The sequence below is a fragment of the Mastacembelus armatus genome, chromosome 18 (assembly GCF_900324485.2).
Source record: "Mastacembelus armatus chromosome 18, fMasArm1.2, whole genome shotgun sequence".
Classification (NCBI taxonomy): domain Eukaryota; kingdom Metazoa; phylum Chordata; class Actinopteri; order Synbranchiformes; family Mastacembelidae; genus Mastacembelus; species Mastacembelus armatus.
Genome location: NC_046650.1, coordinates 6,569,420 through 6,592,468, shown reverse-complemented (window position 1 = coordinate 6,592,468; position 23,049 = coordinate 6,569,420). Strand labels below are relative to the sequence as shown.

Below are 23,049 nucleotides of genomic sequence, written 5' to 3'. Positions count from 1 at the left end.
TTAAAAGGGAACTTCCTCACACAGTGTTGGACCACAGCTGTCAAATGGCACCCTGGTGAAGCCAATGGGAACGTCTGTCCGGTGCATTGCATAACAGGAAACCATTTTTGGTGATTTTTGTTTGAGTTAGGTGATAGGAGCAGCTTAAAAAAAAGGTCCAGCAAATGCAGAGTATGACTTTCAGTACAAATAAAAATAATGAAAAAAGATGAATAAAGTTGTTAAAGACAAATGACTTCTGTCGGTCTTTTGTCACATTTTGAAAGCAGCAGGCACATTATCCTCTATATGGTTTGGTTGTTTGTAATGTCAACTAATGAAAGTGAAGATCCTTCGATCATTTAATATACAAATACATTGCACAGCTGTGTTATGTACAAAGCCAGTGGACATGAAAAGATACGAGGAAGTCTAAAGAGTCTACAAGTCATGCTCTGAGCCTAATACTGTAGACGTTTATGGAAATATGTTTTAGGCTGTAAACGTCACATGAGGCCACCACAAATCAAAGAGTAATTTTTTAAAAAATTCCAGATAATTTTTTAAATGCCTGTGCAGAACAACGGCCTGACAGATTGTTGAGCAGATAAGTGAACAAAACACAGTAATCACTGTGGGACTGAGGTTTGAAATTGAAAAAATCTGGCGGTTTAAAATGACAAGCGAGTTTATCTGACCTCAGGAGCCCATTTCTCAATTCTGCTCGAGTTATATCTTCTCTTTAATTTGCATTATGGGTAACTTAAGCCACATGTTTTGACAAGGATGAATGCAGGGAATGAGAAAGGTACTATTTGTGGCCCAGCTCAATTATAATTGCCCACTGTGAGTGCATCAGGGTTATAGTGGGGCAATCTTAAATCTCTAATTACTCGCTTCTCTCACTGCAATGTACTTTAAACCAAAACTTGATCCTACTAAAACAGATACTTAATACAGAGGCTGAGATTTAAAATTCATTCTTGGCAGCAGTCGTATCACAACATCCACTTCGTAGCTGTTTTGATCGTGTCGTGATCAGGCCATCCTCAGTTGACTGGATTTAGCCCAGTTGTCATGGAAACATACACTAGATGTTTATATTTCAATTTTTCTGAAGAACTACAATTTTGAACATCTACTGTTTAGTGACAATGGTGCAAAATCCATCTGCTTCCGAAGCTCCTGTGATCCAGTGGAAAGGTACCAGCTCCTAAATTAAAGCCTGCTGTGAGATTGGTCAACAGGTCAGTCCACTGCTGCATGATCGTATAAAGCTCTACCCAAAATGAGGATGACAACCAGCATTTTACTGTCTCCTTTGGGTGCCTGCCAGTAGATGGTTAGCTGCTCTGTTATGACTCATCCTCAGCTCCAGTATCCGGAGGCAAGATAACACACTGACAGATACAGGTGTTGACGGCTGCTTCACCATTTTCATGCAGGTGGAACCCCTTTCTGTTTGAGAGGTGCGGGGGGGGGGCAGAACAGCATGTCTCATGTTGACATGGTGGGCTTCATGGTGGGTGATCACATCTGACATAAAAGACCAACAATATTTTTTTGGAAGATTTGTACTGTATTAAGAGAAGAGTTGAGATTTAGAGCGAAGGGTGGGGATTCCAATGACAACGAGGATGACGATGCTGAATGTCACTCAGATGGATTTTAGGCTGGGCCCACTAGGAGGACAAATGAATAAAATAAAAAGCAACTGTACTGCTACGGCGTACTGATGAGCACACACACAGGTGCAGCTGACATATCTACCTGCTTCTTACCTCAGCAGCGTAGTTGGTTTGGTACTCTGTGTGCAGTGGCTTCCTGCTGCGCTCTGGGCAGTAGGGAGTAGGCGGCACATGGGCCAGAGGCCGAGTGTAAATATCTGGACACTCTGTTTCCCATGCACAGCTGAGAGCAAGAGGAGTAGAGAAGAATGTCATACAGGGCACAAGAGAAAAATATGAGGAAAAAAAGTACAATTCTTTTTAAAAAGTGCTAATAGAAAGAGGTGATGCTTACCAACTGCACTGTCTGGAATCAGGTTGAACAAAGGAGCTGTTTTGCTTTTCAGCATCTAACCAGAAATGGGGAAACTACATTCACTCAAATAATGCACTTAAGTATAGTTTACTTGCACTTAACCATGTAGTGAGGCTACATTTTATCACAGCTGTAAGCACATTAATAAACAAATGGCTCAAACAGACCAAAAACAATCACACATCTGGACATTAACTGGCAGTAATCAGCAGCTGGTTAGCTTAGCATAGCATTTTCTTTATGCCATACATTATAACAATATAATGTGTTAATCAATGAGATTGAGGTGGATGTTGCTAGTTTTGGACAGACAAGCTAGCTCTTTATGCTAAGCTAAGCTAACAGTTCTCTTGCCTTATATTAGTCATAAAAAGACAAGAGTGGAATAGATCTTCTCATCTAAGTCTTGACAAGACAGCAAATAAACAATGTTGCCAAAGTGTGAAATTAAATGCCTTGACCTCTGATACTTTCCCAATAGAAACCAAATCTCCAACTATGTTGCAAAAAGTGTGGCCAGAGATCCTATGAAACTCTTACAATATCATATAACAGCCTGTTTTTTCAGTGGTTTAGTTGTTTGACTGTCATTTTTACTTTTGGTGAGACAAACCTTTTGTTTCTGTTTACAGTCACATGCCTATGTTGTCAGTACGTTTACAAAAACATACGTTTCTTATTGAAATTACTTATTTTTGACAAATATTGTGGTTGAACTTTAATCTGATGGGTCATTTTTGGGGATAGGGTGCATGATTCATGGAGCGAGTGTGTTTCTGTGCATGTGTGTGTGTGTGTGTGTGTGAGTTGTACCTTTGTTTGTGATCATGGGACCAGGGGCCACATGAAGGTTCAGCAGGTGCTGCAGTCCCACTTCTCTGCACAGAGATCTAATAAAACCTTCACTGTAGGCTGGGCCATGGTAGGATTTCAGAACAATCATACCTAAAAGTGCATGAATTCAGAAACATGGTTATGATATGATCTGGTGTGTTTCTGTACTGTCACTGTGGTAAGCAACCATATGAGCAGGTGGCACCTTAAACTGAACAGAAAAATCAAATCAAACACTCCTGAGGTAAAAACAGCAGTCTAACCTTTCTCACAGAGAACATCAATGTTCGAATGCGGTTCAGTTTTTGCCTGCTCCAACACATTTGCTGCCATTGAAAGAAAAAAAATGGACTGAGTGTCTCTACACCTGCCAGCTTAGATGTGTGTGTGTGTGCGTGTGTCTCTGTGTGTTTCAGAGAGAACTCCTTACCCTTTCCGCCACAAACACAGTGCAGCTGACCTTTCTCATCCTCATCAAGTAAATGCCCGGTCTCCCTGGCAACTCTCACTTCCTGTGTCCTGTTGTCTGTCGGGGTAAAGCCAGCAACCCAAGTCGCTTCAGAAATGGGAGGAGGGAGGATACCAAATGGAAATGGGAGCGCGAGGATGTGAGAACAAGAGGGAGGCTGAGAGGCAGCGTACGGAGCGGATGAGGATTTGTATTGTTACCGAGGGTGGTGCTAGTAAATAAAAACAATACAAGCTATTGTGAAGCTGCTGTAGACGTGAGTGTGTGCTGTTGTGTTTCACCTGTGAACAGGTAGTTGAGCCATAGGTGCTGTTGGTGGTCTTGTAGAAGTATTGGTAAGATATAGGCCAGGTTTCACATTTAGTCTGTGGAAAGAACATAATAAACAGGAGTGTCAGTGAAACAAGCTGCTCATCTTCCTGTCTATCCACCCTTTTGTCTGCCCTACCTGCAGTGGGTTGATAAATGCAGGTGCAGCTTCAGCTTCGGCTGTGTGTTTCAGATGGTCGACCTGTAGGTGGCGCTGGCTGAAGGGTTTATAGTCACTACTGTATGTTGTGACAAATCTCTCCCAGGGACTTGACCCTGAAGCCTGGAGGGGGAGAACAGGCGTATATTTCATTATCATTAGCACAGCTTTTTGGTAAACAGTGGTGGAGTAACGATAGCATTACCACACTGTATACTGCATGCCATGTAAAAGTCATCAACTAAAAATGTTATTTAAAGTACACAAGTATTGTTAGTACAAATATATTCAAAGTATTATCACTTCACTAAAACAGCCCCTGTGAGTGATAAATTATTTTTAAAATAGTGGATCATTATTTCTGATGCAGTAATTTGTAAGTAGGATTTTAATATTGTTGTAACTACAGACAGGTATGAAATAAATGTAAGTTAGCAAATACTACCTTTTACTATGAATTATAATAAAATAAGATGCACCCTCACAGGTTTTTAATCAAAATGTTCAAAAGAGAAATGCTGGTAAGCATGAGCTGAGAGTTAATGTAATGCTGACATGTGTTGGTGCAGTGTGTCGATGGCGACATCGAGGCTGCATACTTTGTGAACGGGAGAGTCCGCAACTGTGTGTAGCGGTCAAAGTAGCTGTAGTAGCAGGAGCAATGTGGGTTCTTTCTTTTTAAACTCCTGATTTCAATTCAAAACATACCAGCAGAAAACAAACAAACAAAAAAAAACACAATTGCACAGCTCAATTCTAAAAAGTGTAAAATTAACAGAAACATGAAGAACAGAAGAAAGACCAATTTCTCTAAATGTCTGAGTCTTTACCTTCAGGTGTTTTGAGGAAATCATCTGTTGGTTTTCTGACTCCAGAATAATCTCAGTGCACCATCACAGCAGTGAAGCTGAACTGAACTGAGGAGTCACTGGAATGTTACTGATGCTGTTTTTAATCAAACTGGACTGATCCTTCTGCATCTGTCCCATCACTTCTGCTATGTCTTAAACGCTGTGCACTCTACATTTGCACTGCAAGGCAGCAGTTCAGTAGTCAGAGCTACATGAGGCAATACTTGCAGTAAACTGCTTCATTTTCCAGCCCTGTCAGACCCAAGGTTGGAATGCAAACAGTAATTCATCATGTTTATTCCAAATCTGAGTAGTTAATATTAATATTATATTCTAACATATCAAAATATCAGTAACTACTTTTTGTTATATTTCAGTGGATGGGGATCAAAGAGAATGTTTTGAATTAACACTACAGAAATGGAGACGCTTTCATATGCCCACCACAGAGAAACAGCACCATCTACTGGTAAATTCCTGAAGTGCAGAAAGCAATGAATGAATCAAGTTGATTTATTTTGAATAAGTGGTTAATTAATATAATAACTGATTCTGTGAGCATCTAACCTAAGAGACAGCAGTGAGTGAATTTGTTGGTGTTTAATGAAACTTCAGTTATCTTAGGGATCAGAGATTATTTACAACGCTGAACAAGTCTTCTGCAGTTTTTTTTATTGTGAACGTAAAATATAAACAAGTGTTCAAAAATGCAAAAAAAGGAGAGCACAAAGTCGGTAATAGTGTGGAGACAGCCTCCGTGCAGCTTTAAAAATACCACCAGGATGTGGAATGTTTTGAACCACTGTCTTGTAGTGAGATCAACTCAAGTGCTAGACAATCATTATTTATTAGCAATTATACTAATAATTATAAACTGACCAGCACATTTTCCTCCACTTTATTCTCACTGGCTGCTGTTGAAGGTGTGTTTGTAGAACACATTGGCGTTGGTTGCGTAATCCATAGCTATGCTGGTACCTAAGCTTTGAGCCCCAAGACTGGCGCCTCCAAGGGCCGACGACTGCTGCAGAATCAGGAGGCTGTAGCCACGGAAACGACCCGTGAACTTGTTGGACGATGCTGCTTTATCTAGGACTTCAGTGAATCCTGCCCAGAGACAGAAAGAAAAGGGAACAAAGAGAGGAAACAGATTCAGCTGAACTTTTTGCTACTTCACTTTATATTCTTCCTCTGTGATAATTACAGGAAGGTATGATGAGGACAGTAATTTCTTGATTTGTGGACACTGACCTGGTTTCAGGAGTTCCCAGCTCTTCCACACTGAGCCCACACAGAGGATGGGCAGGCCGAGGTCACCACTCAACAGAGGCTAGCAAGAGAAAAAACGGGAGGGGTTAGAAGAAATTCAAGAGGTCTGTTTTTATAGCAAACGAGTCACAGTACAGCAATGCAAGAGTGTGTTACCTCCTGAGCTGCAGGTAAGACTGCTGCTACGTGTTTTGCCAGGACTCTCCCAGCTTGAGTGAACACATACTGACAGAGAACATCACCTGCCCCTGCACCTGGAGAACACACACGCACAAACTTGTATTTTTATTTTTATTAGGACACTCACAGACCTAATACATTCTTTAGACCCTTACCCTAACTCTGACTTTAACCTGGTTCTAAAACACTAAACCCAAATGTTAACCCTCTAACAGGAGTCTGAAAAAGTGAGGACCATCTAAATGACCTAACTTTGCCAAAAAAGTCCTCATTCAGATACAATTATGCACCAAATGGTCGTCATAAAGGTAGAAATACACACACACACAAACACACACACACGCACACTTTTTTAACCTTATGCTTCTTTTATTTTGTCTCATCAATACTGTCCAGGAAGCAATGTGCTGTCTACCTTCAGCCAGCTTCTTGCAGAAACCAGCAAAGTGGGACTTTTGGAAATTTGTGTAGAGGTGCGGCAGCATGCCCATCAGATCCGACACCTAAAATAAATTCATATGCGTTTTCACTGACATTCTCAGCCCATGTGTTTTATTCAATACTTTCCTACTCCAGCTTTGTAATTTTTGTAGAAACGAATGCAACTAGTTTGGTAACTGTAGTCTTACCTGAAAGTACTCCTCCATAGCTTTTCTGACATATGTAATGTCATGAGGAGGAGCGACCAAGTTGTCTCTGGCATCGAACACTGCCTTCACAGCCATATGAGCGATCCAGAATGCTGTGGGATACACACATATCTGAAGAGTTTGGTCTAATACTTAAAACTATAAATTATTCATGTATACTGCAATGGTTACCTGATCCTTCATCACCCATCATGTGACCCCAGCCTCCACAGCCGATCTGTGAGCCATCGGGACTGACTAACTTGCAGTTAGAGCCGGTTCCTGATATCAAGACGATGCCTCCTGCAGAGAAGTCAGAGACTGTCTGAGCTGAGCTGGTTGGTTACACAATAATAAATATTGTTGAGATGTCATTAAGCCATATAGTCTGGACAGACAAGACAAATGCCATCACATTTTTAAGACGACAAGAGGGTAAAGTATCAAACCTCACTCTGTTATGATGTTACACAGTCCAAATTTCAGCTTCGCAACAGAGTGCATCTCCATCAGCAGTGTTAGTTAATGTTTTTGTGCTGCAGATTCACTACAATACAAAGTTACAACAGAAAATGACAGGCTACCATGATCACTAGCGGTTGCCATGGCACCGATGGCGTCGGTGGTGATGAAGTAGTGTTTGCTGAGAGCGGGGAACCGTTCCTTCATCTGAGCGATCAGTTTGTCGATGGCATCCTTCTGCTCCCCTCCACTCAGAGACATGCCCTGTGAGGAGACACCAAATCAGTGCCTAAACTGGACTCCTTCATCAAGTGCCCTCACTGGAGGTCAACAAAAGTGTACATGCTGTTGTATAATATGAGTATAACTGACCAGTGAGCACAGGGGTATGTTTGGATCCAGTCCTGCCTCCACCTTGGCTCTCTGGACCATGTCGTTGATGGTTTCAATACATTTGTCCACCCCCACCAACTGTACAAATACACAAAATCATGATGCAACCTATTGTTGTTGTTTGGATGATGAAAGGAAAAGAATCTGTCAAACACACTGCTTTATGCATTAAGTAACTCTATAAGCTAAGTCTTCCATTTTTTCTCTCCATGCATTTTATTCTTTTGTCCCCGACAATTTCCCACTTCACCAAAGCAATCTGGCTTTGCCTCTAATTCTACTCACCCAGTGGTTGGTGGACGGTCCAGTTGTCTCTGCCAAGAGTTTTCCATCTGCTGCCACCAGCACTGCTTTGGAGTGGGTCCCTCCACTGGAGGCAGCGACAGACAGGAAAGCATCATGTGCACTCATTAAAGAAAAATACATGCATTACCTGTGATATACAATATTCATTCACACTCATAAACTGTATTTTGAAGTGGAAAAACCTCCACAATGGTCAGATTTCTGCACATATAATCATTTTAAACTGAGCTAAACTCACAGTATCCCTCAAAACGTGAGGGAGAAGTGATCAGGAGACACAAGATAAAAAACTTCCTTATAGTTAGTCTCCTGTCTCAAAGTGAAACTCATTCAGTACAGGTTGAAACGCCACATTTAGAAATGTCAGCGACAAAAACAGCAAGAAACAATTGCGGTGAATAATCTCCTTAGATTATAATTCATAAAAATACATTAATAATCAGTTTTGCTGAGTGTTTTAACATAGTCTCACCCTTCTACTCCGCCGAACATGTCTCTCTTCCTGTTGTGGTCCGCTCACCTGTGCAGATATCGCGAGATCGGAAGTCCAACTCTGCCCTGCAATGCTAACAAATGACCACTAGGTGGCAGTAGATTTTGTTTGTGTGCATGAGGGGGGCAGATATCGCCTACAAATAAATGACTCAAATTGCAATTTTGCCACATTAGTACAGAATTTAGTAAATACACACAAGAAATACAGTAAAGATTAGGCCACTAAAGTAAATTGCCAAGGAAATTACGCAGCAGCGCAGTAAATAATGATCTAGTCACATATGGGCAGCGGTGTTAATGGGAAAGTGATGTGTCAGTACAGGGATTCACAAGCCAAAAATGGGAACCACATCCCTCATTTTCACTCTTATTATTTAATGCACTTACTTAATCTCCAGTTTCTACCAGCGTAGATTTTTTTTATTCAATGGTCATATGGCCCAAAACAATAATGCGACATTGCATGGAGGTCTTTTGAAGGAATGCCGGCCAAATAAAACCTCATTTCGTGTCTTGACTCATGGACTAAAAATTCGAGCTCAGAGTCAAGAATAATACTGACAGAGATTTAGCGCCAATGAATTATGGGACGAAAACAGGAACTCTGAGTAAGTGTGAGCCAGCAGGAGGCATCTGCAACACATTATTTTCGGGACCAACTTCTTTTCCTAACATATGCTTCTGAAAAACAACTATCATTCACTGGTAACAGTAAATTCCTATACTAAATTCAGTACTTCAAGTGTTCAGTCTTCAACCACCAGTAGTTAACTGGTAGGACTAATATTTGTTAGGAATAATAGTTTTCTATGAGGTAAATAGCGATGCTGTGATGTCCTATAGTGTATTGGGCCGTAAACTAAGCACCTGACGCTATGTGAATGTGTTGCAGTTTAGATGGAGCAGATTCTGTTCGCGTTATAAAGTGCGAGTGTCGGAGCTGAAACCGACAGTGAAGTTACACAAGCGAGAGGAGGTGGGCGGGAGGAAGCAGAAGAGCGTCTCCTGCAGGGAGAGAGGTGCGTGAAGAGCCGCACGCTTACCACCACAGCTCATCTTACCAAGTCCACATTTCAAAATAAAAGCACAGAAGAGTCGACCTTACATCAGATTGGTTCATTTAATACATATCGATTCTGTATGTATTATGTTCATAACACAATGTGATATGCTGGTAATAACACTCCTCCATAACACAATAATCACATTTCTGTCTGAACTCTGACTAATCTAACTTGGTGAATCAATCAGAAATATTCATTCATCACCTATACCTCAATGTGCTCATTGCTCAATGTGACCAGATGTCAGGATTTCAACAAGGAGATGTGACAAACTCCCTAGGCTCCAGGTCGTCACAGGTCACAATAGTCTTTGTAATAATTTCAATAATTGCGAATATTTTTTTCTAACTGGACATATATTTTATCCATTGCAGCATAATTATGAGTACAACGTAAATGACAAGGACCTTCAAGTGACACTTAGAGGTGTTGTTTTGATCAATTAGACATATTAATTATTCACTAATGCAAATATAGTACACAGGTCAAACAGGATATACAGTTTATCGTTGGCCTGGGGACCATTACATTTACCATATTACTCTATTCTACCTGTGGCTTGAGGCCTGCACTCAGTGATGCTCTGGCGTTTGACTTTTATTGTGAAAGCTGTCACAGGAAGCTTCATCTTATGCATTAAAAGCATCTTTAAACTGGTCCAGCCCTTCGGGAGGAGACAGATAGAAGGCCCGCCGACAGCATTTAAACATTATTTGACTTTGTCGGGACCACCCAGCCACAGTTTGGACCTTATTTCCAACATGACACTGACAACTGTCCAGCAGCACTGCGGGGAATACGCGGTAACAGCCCGTGAGCGGAAGTGAGAGAAGGGGGAAGTTGTTAGGGGTTGGAGGAAAAATAACCCCCCCCCAAAAAAGGCATATTTTGTCTGTTATAATTCAAGTAAAATTTGGCCTTTCTGGAGGAAAGGGGACCCTGGAGGGTTTTGTGGGCATGGACACCCACATTAAAGAGGGACAACTTTACGTGCAGCATCAAAAGTTTGGAAAGGTAAGTCTAAGAAAAACACTAAATAACTGGACCAATTGAGACTGTAATAAATGTTTTGAGGATGCTGTAAAACACTGAAATGATAAACAATCATTGATTTTTAATATGTATTTAACACATAATAAACTAATCTCTAAAACTCATTAAACACTAGCTAAAAGTCAAATCCTAATGGCAGTTTTATGTGTTGGTATTTTATTAGATTTGTTCACACACATTCACAAATAATCTGCTGTTCCTAGTTGTAAAAAGTAGAAGTAGCATTTCACCTCATGACAAATAAACACAGCACATATTTGTGAAATTACATAGTGGCCACTGTGCCTTTCAAGATGAACCTGCTGTAGATGCAGATAAAGGAAGTTATGAGTGTTTCACTGTTCTGGCCTTGTTTTGATGGTGGTTTGGAGTAAGCTTGTGGTGCATCTGTGTGTGTTTGTGTCTGTTTGTATGAGCAGGGGAAACCCTGGCACACTATGCTAGCTTTCAGTAAATGTAAAAATATGTTCAACTAAAGCAGGTTGTTCAAGTAAATTAGGTCAGAGAGGATAGTTTTGAAAATAGCTTTTGGTGGTGTGCATGTGTTATCGGCATCTGAACTTCATCACAGTAACTACTACAGCTGCGCGATGAAAGCAGTGATATTTTTTTTTTAATCACCATCGCAGTTTGACTTTCCATAACAAACACGTGATTAAAGACTATAAAACAAAAACAGACAATAAAGAAGCTGATGTTTTTCCACAAAGGTGACAAAACACGTTTCCACTTCGTCTCAAGAGCAGCACCCACTGGTCTTACATGATCCACTCTGCCAGCAAGCCACCTCTGTGCCACCTCCCTCTATGTGATCAATCTTTTTAGACAGGTCTGGACTCAAATGTTAGTGATAACACCTCGGTGTCTGTGTGTGGGTGTGTTTGTTTCAGTCCCTGGCCTCTATGCAACCTTGCCTTTGGTCTGGGAGAACCGCTGGATAAGAACTCATTTACGCTTTCGGATTTGTAAAGAGGGTCTTTGTCTCTCCCTGTCTCTCTCTGGTCATATGACATGGACCAACAAAACATTCTGGCCCTGTTTCCTGCCCTGAAATCACCACTCCACAATAGATATTCATAGCCCCAAAACACAGTTTCAATGCCTTTTATAAGCTTTTTACAATAGAAAATAAAGGAACCCAACCTCTACATTTTCTACAATAACGTTATCTTTGCATATGAGACAAGAAGCGTTTTAAAAAAAAAACATAGGAAAGAATAGAACAGGAAGCTGAATGCAGGCTGATCTGAATGTGTTGAAAATCATGTGAGGTTTGTTTAGTGAATTATGCAATTCTTAGAGCTGTCAGTGGACACAAACACATGCTCACACTCATATAGGTTTATCTCCACGTGCATGGTTGGAAAATATGATGCAAGAGTGTAGTGGTGACTTTTGTGTTGCTGAATGCTAGTTGTTGCTCTGGCAACTAAAGGCTATTAGAGCTTGTACACAGCAGCACCTAAACCATCAAGATGCATCTATGTTTCATATACAGAGCTATACATTATTATTGACAGTCCATCCATTAAATTGTCTCCAGCTGAAATGCTTGGTCAGATAATTCAATGTTGGGTAAATCTAATCATGTAATCAGTCTATTTATATTCCATCCTCTCTGCTTTCCCCCGGTTTGGGAATGTGAGAGGTGGTGACATAAAAATCAGATGATTTAAAACACTGAATTGTTTTAAATGATTTAAAAATGCAATTATTTGGTGGTAGCTGGAAATGTTTATTGGAAATGAAGCAGGAACTGAAATTTCCTAAGACCTTTAGGACAACCCAACTTCAGCGATTATGTGATGCCGACTGACATATACCAGTGTTTGTCAGTAGTTGCAGCCGTATTACAAGTCTATATCTGAACTTAGATTTTACTCTGTAATCAATAAACTATTAATTATTAATACTGATCTTTCAAATCTATGAGAGAAACATAAAAAAGGTCAAAATCTATGCAGCAGAAGCTGAGATGAGTTAGGTTTGTAATTCAGTCATCTGGGTTATTTGTTCAAATTTTGAAAAGCTCCTTTGGACTTACGTTAGACATTATAAACCGGTTTTGACAGGCGGAGCAGTATTTGTTGTGACTTTTTTGACTTCTTGTGAAAATTGGTGAAGTTCCCCTTTAATAAGACCATAAATGTGCTTGTACACTTCTTTCTAAGTGATAGAACTGTGCTAAACTTTCTGCTCGTGTGACTGCAGTGTTAACATTTGGAGCTGTCATTTGACTTCAGCTCGTGGCTGAGAAGAGCAGCACAGAGCTGTGATTACAAGCATGATTTAACCGGGAGACGTGTATCTGGACATGCACCTGCTTGCCAGACACCCGCATTTAGATTTGAGATGTTTGGGCCAGCAGTTTGTTGTTCACCTGCACCCTGGAGCTACAAAAAGCCTTTAGCCTGATGTTGAACTGTTTCGTCACTACTAGCAAGGCCTGCAGATGCTACTGTTTGTTATACCCTCCCGAAAGACAACTACTACTAGCTGCCACTTGAACAGACAGGGTGTGCCAGGATAAAGACATGTATTACACGGGTACAGGTATTACACACCCCGAGGCTGCTAGGTTTATATGGCAGCGATTCATGTCTGCCTTGCGGATTAACAGGATTGGGTGTCAGATCTTCTCTTCTCCACATTCGGTCCAATTAGGCAGAAATCCCACATCATATTTCTAATATCAATATTTAAGAAGCACTAGGCTGAAGTAGTGTAATCCTCCATATATACTCAGGTGTAGGTGTATTTTTCAGGACTATATGATTTTACAGTTACATGAAAGGAATGATTAAGCCTGTGCAGAAACAGCATTCAGTTACATCACCAGTTATTTTCATTTGTAGTATGGACATTTCCCCCCTTATGTGAATCAGTATGAGTTATTATAACTTTAGATTACTTTCATCATATTTCCTGTCATTTCCTCCTATGTATACTAATAAGTCACCACTTCAGATAAAATTGTACCTGTGGTGATGCAATTCTAGAGAAACAAAGCAGAAATAATTTTAGTATTGAAGGGAAACTATCTGTTTTACAGTAAGGACTGTTGTCGTACAGAGAGAACAATTAGTGCGGTCATGAGCGTATGTTTAGAGACTTGGCTGTAGATGAGGGATGATTTTAGAATCTATTAGAACAAAGGGTTGTAGGAAAGGGTTAGCCCCTGTCCTCTAGGTCAGTGCAAAAAACATTTCTGATACTTGGCTGTTTTTGCTGTTTTACACCTTTTTACATGAGCTGGACATTAGCTGTGGCATTTTCGGAGAGGATTATTTTCTTAATTTGCTGTGTCATTTCTGCTTTGTGAAGCTTTGCTACAGCGCAAACTCGGGTAACAACTACCGTATACAGTATAAGTTTACTGTACATGTGAAACTGCCAAAAAATATGAACATTTTTTATGATTTGGGTGAAATTACTCTTTAAACTAAAAGCCCATATTAGATCAGTAAGAACATGATTTTCTAAGCTTAACGTGCAGGTAGACCTGTAATGTTTAGTCAATTAGTCCATCTAAAGATTTTATTTTCCCCCAAAGCTTCACTGGTTCCTTTTTCTCAACATTTTTCAAAGCCTCCTTCATTGAATATCCTTTGGTTGAAAATATTTAGCAAGAAAAGGGAACACAAAATCAGATCACCAGTAATCAAAATAACCATTATTTTCATCTGTTCAGTTTTAACTGGTAATCTAACATTGGTTCCTGTTCCCTCATTCTGCAGCCGACTAATATTACGATGAAAATGTAGTGAACAGCAGAACGATTACATGAAACTGTGTTGTAGTTTTACTTGACTAACACAAAACTATCTATTCATCATCTATCCCCACTTATTCCTTAACCAGGGTCACAGGGATCTGCTGGAGCCTATCCCAGCTCTCTTTGGGTGAAAGGCAGGGGTCCACCCTGGACAGGTCACCAGTCCATCACAGGGCCACATAGAGATACACAACCTCACACACTCACACTCACTCCTATGGGCTAACACAAAACTAATGCTTTTCATTTTAGTGGGTTTTAGTGGAGTTTAAAGTGTCTCTAGATTCAAACCACATGACCTGCAATTCACTCAAATCTCATGTTTATAAGATTAATTGATTCACACCTAAAGAAACCTAAACTGCTCTTCATAATTTCTGCTGTTGTGTTGTCCTGACATGTTTGAAAGTTTTATTTTGTAGAGCAGCGGTGATTGGCTACACACACACACACACAGACACACATTAAGCATACAATTCTGTTTTCTCTTTCTTCATTGAACAAAAAAAGACATGCTCCGCTTCACAAATGTTTACGTTCTTAAACACACAAACGACCACACACCCAGCTGCTGCTTGTGTCATTGAGGTTTATTTGTGGCCTCTTGAGAACTTGGTCAGATGGTTTTGTTAAATAGCATCATAACAGATAGAGAGGAACCTGTGTTTGAGCAGAAACTTTCCATGTGTTTGCACGGAAACACCTATATCACGTCAATATGAGGTTATGTCTTGCTTTTTAAAGAAATGATCTGAGAGAGATACTGACAGTATTAATAAAGCAGTGTAAAGCAGTGTAGCTTCTGTGTAAGGATTTTTTAGCTTTACAATGGAGAAGTGTTGCATTAAACACAACAAGTAACATAAAGGTCAGTATGAGAGTAAAAGTCGTGTGGTTCTGGCAGTGCTATAATGCTCTTATGAAGAAGCAGGACAACAGTGAGGAAGTTTCTCTCCCTCATGACCCTTTTTGCATAATTTCCAGGCAGTGTATTAATGGCTGATAACGGTCGGTCGCCTTTTATGGAGCAGCTGTTCCACACACACACACACACACACACACACACACACACACACACACACACACACACACACACACACGCACGCACGCACGCACGCACGCACGCACGCACGCACGCACGCACACACACATTTGCACCATACTGCAACAGGCAATAATGTTTTACGCTCTGTGGATGTATGCTGCACTAAAATACATGTCTTGAGTAAATGCATGAGAAAAAATAGAGCCTGCACGTGGGTGCGCAGTAACAGATGGTCCAGAATGCACCAGGGGAATATTAAAAATACAGAGCACATACACACTCGAGCATGCAGACATACAATGAGACACACCTGGACGCAGAAGAAGGAAGCAAAGAGAATCCTGGGTAATGACAGTCCCACGCATTTCCTGTCCTTTCTGGCAGTTATATTTAAAGCACTGGCGTGCATGCACTTTTACTAATTATGGATCTACAGCATCTACAGCAGTCTCAACATTACCAAATGAGAGGTTCGTATTTGACTGCTCAGAATAAAGGGCCTGCACATTTATATTAAGGCCACCAGGCAACTATCTTAGTTACACCTTCTGACTGACTCAGACAACTTGTCACGCTCAGAATGACAATGAACTGACGTGTGTTAGAGCTCAAAATGCTTATGGAACCATAAATATGTCTATTCAGAAGGTACCATACTTACGTACATACACAAGGGATTAATAAAATAGATACACTTAACGTGTATCACCGAAAATTGCCTCCACAAAGCTGGTGTTCACTGTTAAACCCTAACCAATATGTTGGCAGCCTCATACAAGTAACTAGATTTTGTTGACATGTCATAGCAATTTGATCAAATGTCATGTATCTGTAGTTGTTACATTAGACACAGCCACTGTAGAGCTGTATTTGTCATCTTAACTTTCAGATGCACAGAATGATTTTTTTTTTTTTTTGTCAAACTAGTGAGGAAAAGAAATTCCTCAGAATTTGATAACCAGTAGTTATATTAGAGTGTCTCATTTTTCCTGCTGACCTTCCTGTCACCAGCTTAGCTCTCTGACTTCCATGCAGCTTCCGCATCACTGAGGGAATGTAGGGGAAAACACACACACACACACACACACAGTGGAGAAAGCAGAGATGGGGCAGGGGGCAGAAGGAACAACAGGGACTTCCCAAATAAATGTTTGAGTTTTGGTGTTTGGTGTGTTTTCCAATAAACACATGTACACCAGCATCTGTAGTGATCGCACATCTCTCGTGCAGTGTGTCATCGCGTCCAGTGTAAACACTGGACATCTGGAGTCTAACACGCACTCACTGCGTGTCTTGTTCAGTATTGTGTGGTCATGTTGTTTGCCCCTTTGAAGGAAGAGATCATTGTTAGCTGCTGCTTCCTCACTGCTGTCCTCAGGGATAAAAACTGTCCCAGTCACCTAGTTTGAACTGGGTCACCTTTTTAACCTGTCAGGGACCAGGACATGCTTAAAAATCCACAGTATGGAGGCATTTGGAAGTGGTAAAAAACCTAGTATGTGGTTTAAAATCGGGAAAGTAATAACAAGTATGTTATAAACAAAATTATTATATTTTCTGATACTTTACTGACAGATTTTTTTAAAAGTTTTCTTTCATTCAAAATATCTTAAGAACACTTTTGGTTACTTCGAAACCACAAATGATAAGCGTAAGTATTCTGAGCTTCATCTAAGTCAAACAAATGTGTTTAAGCTAATATCACACAATTCTCGACCTCAGTCAAATGCTTGTGCCTGCTGTGGATCGTGGTGCCTTGACCGTGCTCTGTGCAGACATGTGTCATGATTAGAGTAGGAGTGTTGATTTCTGGGGGAAATATTTCATTTGTTTGAGAGCAATGATGACTAAAGCTGTAACTTTGGTTCTGCTGATCAAATGTAGAGGAAACAATGGTCTGTGCAATAGATCTGAGTCAAACTGCAGTAGATTTATCACCACATGCCTCCTACACACAGCCTTGGACCCGGAAATATAGTTTTGACTCACATCTTCTGTGGACATTTAAACGTTAACATTTTTTTCCCTATTCATCCGTTTTTGATTATTTGTGGCCAGCTCTACCCATTTTGCCTTTTTCCCTATTGCTGTTTGAATAAACCACATGCAAATGTTTTCCCAACTGAAACAAATATGAACAGGACAAATGAGAAAAAAAAAAAATCCCATTTTCTGTTTCTGTTTCCTGGCTTTTTTCCTGTCGTCCCCTTCCAGCCTTCCCTCACAGTATTATGCTTTCAGCTGTAGTTTAAATTCAGAAATCCTGGTTTACTGATCTTGACGTGGAACAGAAATGCATTAAGAAGAACATTAAGAAGTTAGAAAACCAAATCCATGAGCTAAAAGAAGCTAAAATGCTCCGAAGCGTTAATGTTAATACGTTAATACTGCATCGTAAGATAATCCTTAGGGCTTCAAAAATATGAAGATATTCTTTTGATGAATTATTAAAATGTTTTTTGCCACTGTAATGTTTCCCATTTTTCCACACCTCAGAAATGGAAGAAGAACTGGTTTGTCCTCTACCCTGCCAGCCAAAATGGCATTGCACGCCTTGAATTCTACGACTCGCCCTCTGGTGGAGGCGGTGGTGCTGGCGGAGGCTCGGGATCTGGGTCCAATGAGAAAACTAAGAAGCTAGACAAGAAGATAATTCGCTTGTCTGAGTGCATTTCCATCCTGCCGGCAGTTACTGAGACCTGCCCCAAAGAAAACATGACAGCGTTCTGTGTGGAAACCAACGACAAGATGCACGTGTTTGCTGCAGAGAGGAATGTCGCCATGGACTGGATGAATACCATGTGTGACATCGCATTTCAGGTATCCCTCCACTTAAACGTCCAGGTGGCTTGTGTATGTGTATTTGGGAAACAGCGTTTTCAGTGAGTGACTAAGACGAGTGAGTGTGCAGGTTTTTTCAAGTACAAGCTTCCTCTTTTGTTTTAAATGTGTTTGCTTTATCTGCAAACTATTTTTGTGCCGTCACTCTCTCTGCTTTGTGGTTTTTATGCCTGACTGCTTCCTATTTTACTAGAAAAAACTCCCCCTTGAAGAACCGCTGCTTTAAACTTCCAACTGCGTTTTTGGTTTGCAAAATTTCCCACATGCCCCTGGACTACCATTGTGTGCGCTTATATACACACAACGCATAACTCATATTTGGAGAGTGGAAGCCAGAGGGAGTTTCCAGGAGGAAGACTCCATCTGCCTCTCAAAGTCTTTGTTCTTTTTCTCTTTCCTTCTCGTACCATTTCTGTTTGGGGTATCTGCTGTCCTCTAACCCAAAGAATAAACTCCTGCATGTGGTTTTTTCATGTTTTTCAGCTGGTTGACTGTCAGTATCTCTGTGTGTCCACAGAAAGGAACCGGCAGCAGCAGCATCAATACTACTGCAGACTCTAATGGGGGCCCCCAGGACCTGCAGATGTCTGAAAACCTCATCTACTACTCCAGAGAGGAAGGTAAAGATGAGTTGTACATAACCTTAAAATTTGATGAAAATATTACGGCATAGAAAATGATGTAGAGAAACACATGTCCTCTCATATCCTTGTAGTGAATGAGTTCTGGGTGACCGTTCAGCGTACCGAGGCATCTGAACGATGTGGGCTGGCGGGCAGCTACTGGCTAAAAGCTGAAAATGAGGTCTTGATCTTAAAGGAGCCAAAGACCAAGAGAAACGTCCTGGTGTGGCCGTACAAGCTGCTGAGGAGATATGGGAGAGACCGGGTGGGTGCCTGACGCGCAGACAAATCCTGCACTTATGAGAAATGACAAATGCTCTTAGGGCTGAAGGAACACACACACCTGATAAGTGTACGCACATGAAGTTCACCGTGTTAAGCTCCAACTGGTAGCAATGGAAGAGCATATAGTCAAGACCGCAGTGTAGATATAGGATATTTACTTTTAGAGAGTGTGGTTGTTTGTTTGTCACTTTGACACTGCGGTGATAAAACCCAAGGTCTAAAAATAACCAATGACCTACACAGTGTTAGGTGATACATGGAGGTGATACTGATTTTAAATTGGTTGACAAATTAAATATCAATAAGATGGAACTTTATTGAGCTATTGTAGGTATTTGTGAAAAGAAGGCAGGGGAAGAAAATGTGTGTGTGGAACAGAATTCCACTAAACTAGATATGGTGAGAAAACGGAGGTTCAGTGGTAAAAGGAAGTAATCATTTTCGTGCTGAGAAAAATTATTAAATGATAACTGGAAAACAGTGCAAGAATTTCTGGTGACTAGTTTCCATTTATTTAGCTCCATTTTGGTATTTATTTTACACCTCTGGATATATTTAGTGAGGCACATGTTTCCAACCACTTTCCCTCATTTTGTCCTCACTCCTCTTCCTTCTTTCTGTAGGTGATGTTTTCGTTTGAGGCAGGCCGGCGCTGCGACTCTGGCCCTGGTAACTTCACCTTTGAGACCAAGCAGGGCAACGAGATCTTCACGCTTGTTGACCAGGCCATCCGCTCACAAAAAGCACTGGCTGAGGATCGCCATATCAGCAGCAGCATGAATTCTGAACAAGACTGCCCTGCTTCGCTGCAGCACATACGCAACGCTGGTGGCATGTCACCAGGAAGTGGAGACAGCAGCAGCTGCAGCAGCCGTGAGGCAGACGGTGATTCAGGTGGAAGCAAACCTGGCTCTGCTGATGGTGTGCTTGGGAAAAGAGAAGGTGGAGATGGAGGAGGAGGAAGAGGGCAAGGAAGTGGAGCACCAAGGGGACACAAAACCAGGAATCTACCAGAACCACCAGCCATATTGGGGGTTCTGGGAGGAGGAGGGACCCCTCCGCGTTCTCCCAGGGGGCACGGGGCAGCACAAGGTCTTTCCTCAGCTGATGGACAGGTAGGCCTTTATTCTGAGCCGGCTGACTCGGTCCGCCTGCCTACGCACAGTGCTGACGGTCTCTACTCCGACCCAGTGGACAGCATCAAGAACCAGAACCAAACCAGCAACCCACCCACCCTTCCTGTGCCCACACCACGTCTCCGACCAGTAGGAGACGAGGCCCTGGTAGGCAGCATCCAAGGTGATCATCACCATGGAGGGAGTAACCACATGAAGCATCCAGACCTGTACTCACATGTGTACGACTGCATCAGCCTGGAGCTGAGCCAGAAAACAAGTGTGTTGAGTCTGAATGGGGCTGCAGGGGGAGGAAGAGGAGGAGGAAGAGGGGGTAACAGGCGACCTCCAGGAGGTCAGGCAGAGGGGGCTTCGTCACCTCCAGCTTTTCCTCTGGAGCACATATATGATGAACCAGAAGGTTGTGCCAAAGGGAGCACATGCATGACTGCTAGTTTAGGGAAAAGTATTTATGATGAATCCCGACTGGAGCCTCAAAGTCAGAAGAGACAGGAGGAGGGGGTGGCCCCATTAGGAAAAGAGGGGAATTTTAGCACCCCCCCACTTGGAAAGCCATCAGAATCTCAAAGACACTCTCCACCACAGCTCGGTCTGAGCCGTGGCACACCAAATCCTCCGGGTCCAAGGGGGCCCAAACCTATCACCGCTCCAAAACCAGGTAGAGGTGCTTTCGCTCGGAAGGAGCCAGTGCCACTGCCCCATGGGAAACAAGGAGGTGCGGGCAGTAATATTAACAACAACAACAACTTTTGGGGTGGAGGTGGTGAAGGAGGAGCGGGGAGGGAACTGTATGGCAAAGTGTTTAAACAGAAACAGCTGCCAGCTAATTCATGGTACAGCCAACACCACCAGGCACAGCTGAGATCCCCAGATATCATCTATGACAACCTGGGAGAAATTTGACGTTTTGACACATTTTTCTGTGTGGTGTGGAAAGTCCACGGGTTGCTTGTCCACGGGACTTGGTGCCAAAGTCAGAAAGGATGATCCTGAAAAACAACTTTATCCTCACAGTTTTTGCAAGGACTGAGGATAGTTAGTTTACACGTCTTCTATCTGTGGACTGAAATAATGATTGGAGGCAGTCGATTCATTTGGATCGGATTAGCTCACAACTTTAAGAAGACCACATTACGGCTACATGTTGTGCAACAATTATAGGGCCACCCTCTGTGCGTGTGTGTGTGTGTTTGAGAAAGAGAGAGTGAGTGTTTGCATGGTCAAACCCATAATTGATGTACCAAGCCACAGCGTGGTTGGAGTCAGCCACTTCACTTAAACACACACAGAAAACATATGGATTTGCCAAAAGGAGCCCGGCCTAGAGGCTTCATTTTAACAAGCTGAGAGAGCAGCTTGGCTCTTCTTCTCTGCTTATGAAGCGACTGGGAAACATGTTTTTTCACTGCTGCTTTTCTGTTTCTCTACAGTATGAGACAATGTGACAATGAGGAGTTACTATTTGGGTTTTTTGGATTGATTAGTTTTTAAAATCCCACCGAAAGAGGTAGATTGACAACATTTTTTTCAGCCGAGGACAGTACTATGTGACATGGTCTCATGTTGGAATCCACTAAATGTAAAACTGTTGCTACTGTTTTGGAGAAAACAAGAAAAGAAGGACTTTAAGATAAATGGGTCATAAAGTGGTTATAGGGTCATGATCCCATGGGACGACTTCCTGCACAAAATAATGTTATTTGAATATATTGAGTCTGAGTACATATGAACTAAATATCAAAATAATCAATTTTCTGCAATGTGAGTGTGTATATGTGTCATAAACAGCTGTGCTGTCTGTAAATAAAACTAATAATAAAAGTGGCTCAAACCTTTAAGTTTTCATAGCAGATCTGTAACCAGTAAACTGGTTGCTGCATCACTACTTCCCCTCTGCGTGTTTGTCCTGCCAGGAGCCAATCAGACACAGCTTTTAGTGTTGAAGAGACTTTCTGTTCTGCACCAAACAGGACACTGAAACAGTCTGACCTCACCCTCCACTTCCCTCCCTCTGCCACGCTCTGTTTTTGTTGCTTCAGTCGGTTTCCAACCACTTAATCACACCGTTAAAGTTGAGCCTCAAAAAAGCAAAACAAAGACTTTCTTTCTTACTTTCTTGTCTTTCTTCTTTCCTTTCTCCCACTCTACATAAATTCTGTTGTTCGGTTACTGTGGCGACTGTTAATGGGGGCTGGTTTGTGTCGGACACGCTGTGCATTTCAAATGTGAGCGATACCGTAATTTGAGGGCAGGAATACAAGATGGAAAGAGGAGAAAAATGGGAAGAGAGAAGGGAAAAACAGCTAATTGACATGTTGAGGAGTGCTGCAGGGAAAGAACATGTGGGTATTCATCCTGAGCTGAGCTGAGGGTGACAAAAGTGAAAAGAGATGAAAACATGCTGACATGATGAATGCTGGCTAGATGTGCTGTCTGTGTCTTTTTGGCTTAGTAATAGGTACAGACTGTTCCCAGACCATTTCCACATCATCTCCATTTATCCTTGTGTTCTTCAGTCTGTCTTTAATTCCCCACCTGCTGCTGCAGTACTTTCTGGACAGAAAACACCAAAAGTAACTGGATTACATTTTGAGGGCAGGTTTTGTAACACCCTCCTGTTCTTTCAGACAGAGTAGGGAAAGAAAAACAGAAAGAAAAAGAACAACGACCAACTTCTGTCTTTCTCATTAACTCTAGGTAAACTCATTGTGAAGAAAAGGCAAAGTGGGGTGAGGGAGCATGGACAGAGTACATGGTACTGTTTTCATGCGCTTCTTTATATTTCAACACTTCCTCGTTAGACAATCAAAACAAGCTGCTTACACATTCACAGTCGGCCTCTGTGTGT

At 41.6% G+C, this 23,049-nt stretch overlaps 3 protein-coding genes across 3 annotated transcripts; 1 reads left to right on the top strand and 2 right to left on the bottom strand.

The window, feature by feature from the left end:
* Positions 1-320: 320 nt before the first annotated feature.
* LOC113125483 (uncharacterized) lies at positions 321-4,791 on the bottom strand. The gene is made up of 9 exons (XM_026298962.1): positions 4,625-4,791; positions 3,774-3,917; positions 3,607-3,690; positions 3,287-3,482; positions 3,120-3,182; positions 2,836-2,967; positions 2,002-2,056; positions 1,761-1,890; positions 321-1,661 (listed from the first exon to the last, which is right to left on the bottom strand). The coding sequence occupies exons 1-9, from the start codon at positions 4,646-4,648 to the stop codon at positions 1,581-1,583; spliced, it is 909 nt and encodes a 302-aa protein (XP_026154747.1). The 5' UTR covers positions 4,649-4,791; the 3' UTR covers positions 321-1,580.
* Positions 4,792-5,300: 509 nt separating this feature from the next.
* Positions 5,301-8,421, bottom strand: nagk (N-acetylglucosamine kinase). The gene is made up of 10 exons (XM_026298961.1): positions 8,357-8,421; positions 7,864-7,948; positions 7,558-7,656; positions 7,308-7,449; positions 6,916-7,026; positions 6,724-6,836; positions 6,510-6,597; positions 6,071-6,168; positions 5,897-5,975; positions 5,301-5,752 (listed from the first exon to the last, which is right to left on the bottom strand). Exons 1-10 carry the CDS (start codon positions 8,374-8,376, stop codon positions 5,550-5,552), a joined length of 1,038 nt encoding a protein of 345 aa, XP_026154746.1. The 5' UTR covers positions 8,377-8,421; the 3' UTR covers positions 5,301-5,549.
* A 1,668-nt stretch (positions 8,422-10,089) lies between these two features.
* On the top strand, positions 10,090-22,039 carry dok1b (docking protein 1b). The gene is made up of 5 exons (XM_026333365.2): positions 10,090-10,457; positions 17,813-18,136; positions 18,675-18,777; positions 18,873-19,045; positions 19,689-22,039. Exons 1-5 carry the CDS (start codon positions 10,401-10,403, stop codon positions 21,102-21,104), a joined length of 2,073 nt encoding a protein of 690 aa, XP_026189150.1. The 5' UTR covers positions 10,090-10,400; the 3' UTR covers positions 21,105-22,039.
* The last annotated feature ends 1,010 nt before the right edge of the window (positions 22,040-23,049 follow it).

Bases quoted from the DNA above. Each gene is read 5' to 3' on its own strand.
- LOC113125483 (XM_026298962.1), bottom strand. From the start codon at position 4,648: ATGATTTCCTCAAAACACCTGAAG. The intron at 3,183-3,286 runs GTAAGGAGTTCT...TTTCAATGGCAG, and splicing joins CTGTGTTTGTGGCGGAAAGG to CAAATGTGTTGGAGCAGGCA. The intron at 1,891-2,001 runs GTAAGCATCACC...TCTTGCTCTCAG, and splicing joins GATTCCAGACAGTGCAGTTG to CTGTGCATGGGAAACAGAGT.
- nagk (XM_026298961.1), bottom strand. From the start codon at position 8,376: ATGTTCGGCGGAGTAGAAGG. The intron at 7,657-7,863 runs GTGAGTAGAATT...GTATTTGTACAG, and splicing joins GACCGTCCACCAACCACTGG to TTGGTGGGGGTGGACAAATG. The intron at 6,598-6,723 runs GTAAGACTACAG...AATTTATTTTAG, and splicing joins CTATGGAGGAGTACTTTCAG to GTGTCGGATCTGATGGGCAT.
- dok1b (XM_026333365.2), top strand. From the start codon at position 10,401: ATGGACACCCACATTAAAGAGGGACAACTTTACGTGCAGCATCAAAAG. The intron at 18,778-18,872 runs GTAAAGATGAGT...ATATCCTTGTAG, and splicing joins CTACTACTCCAGAGAGGAAG to TGAATGAGTTCTGGGTGACC. The intron at 19,046-19,688 runs GTGGGTGCCTGA...TTCTTTCTGTAG, and splicing joins GGAGATATGGGAGAGACCGG to GTGATGTTTTCGTTTGAGGC.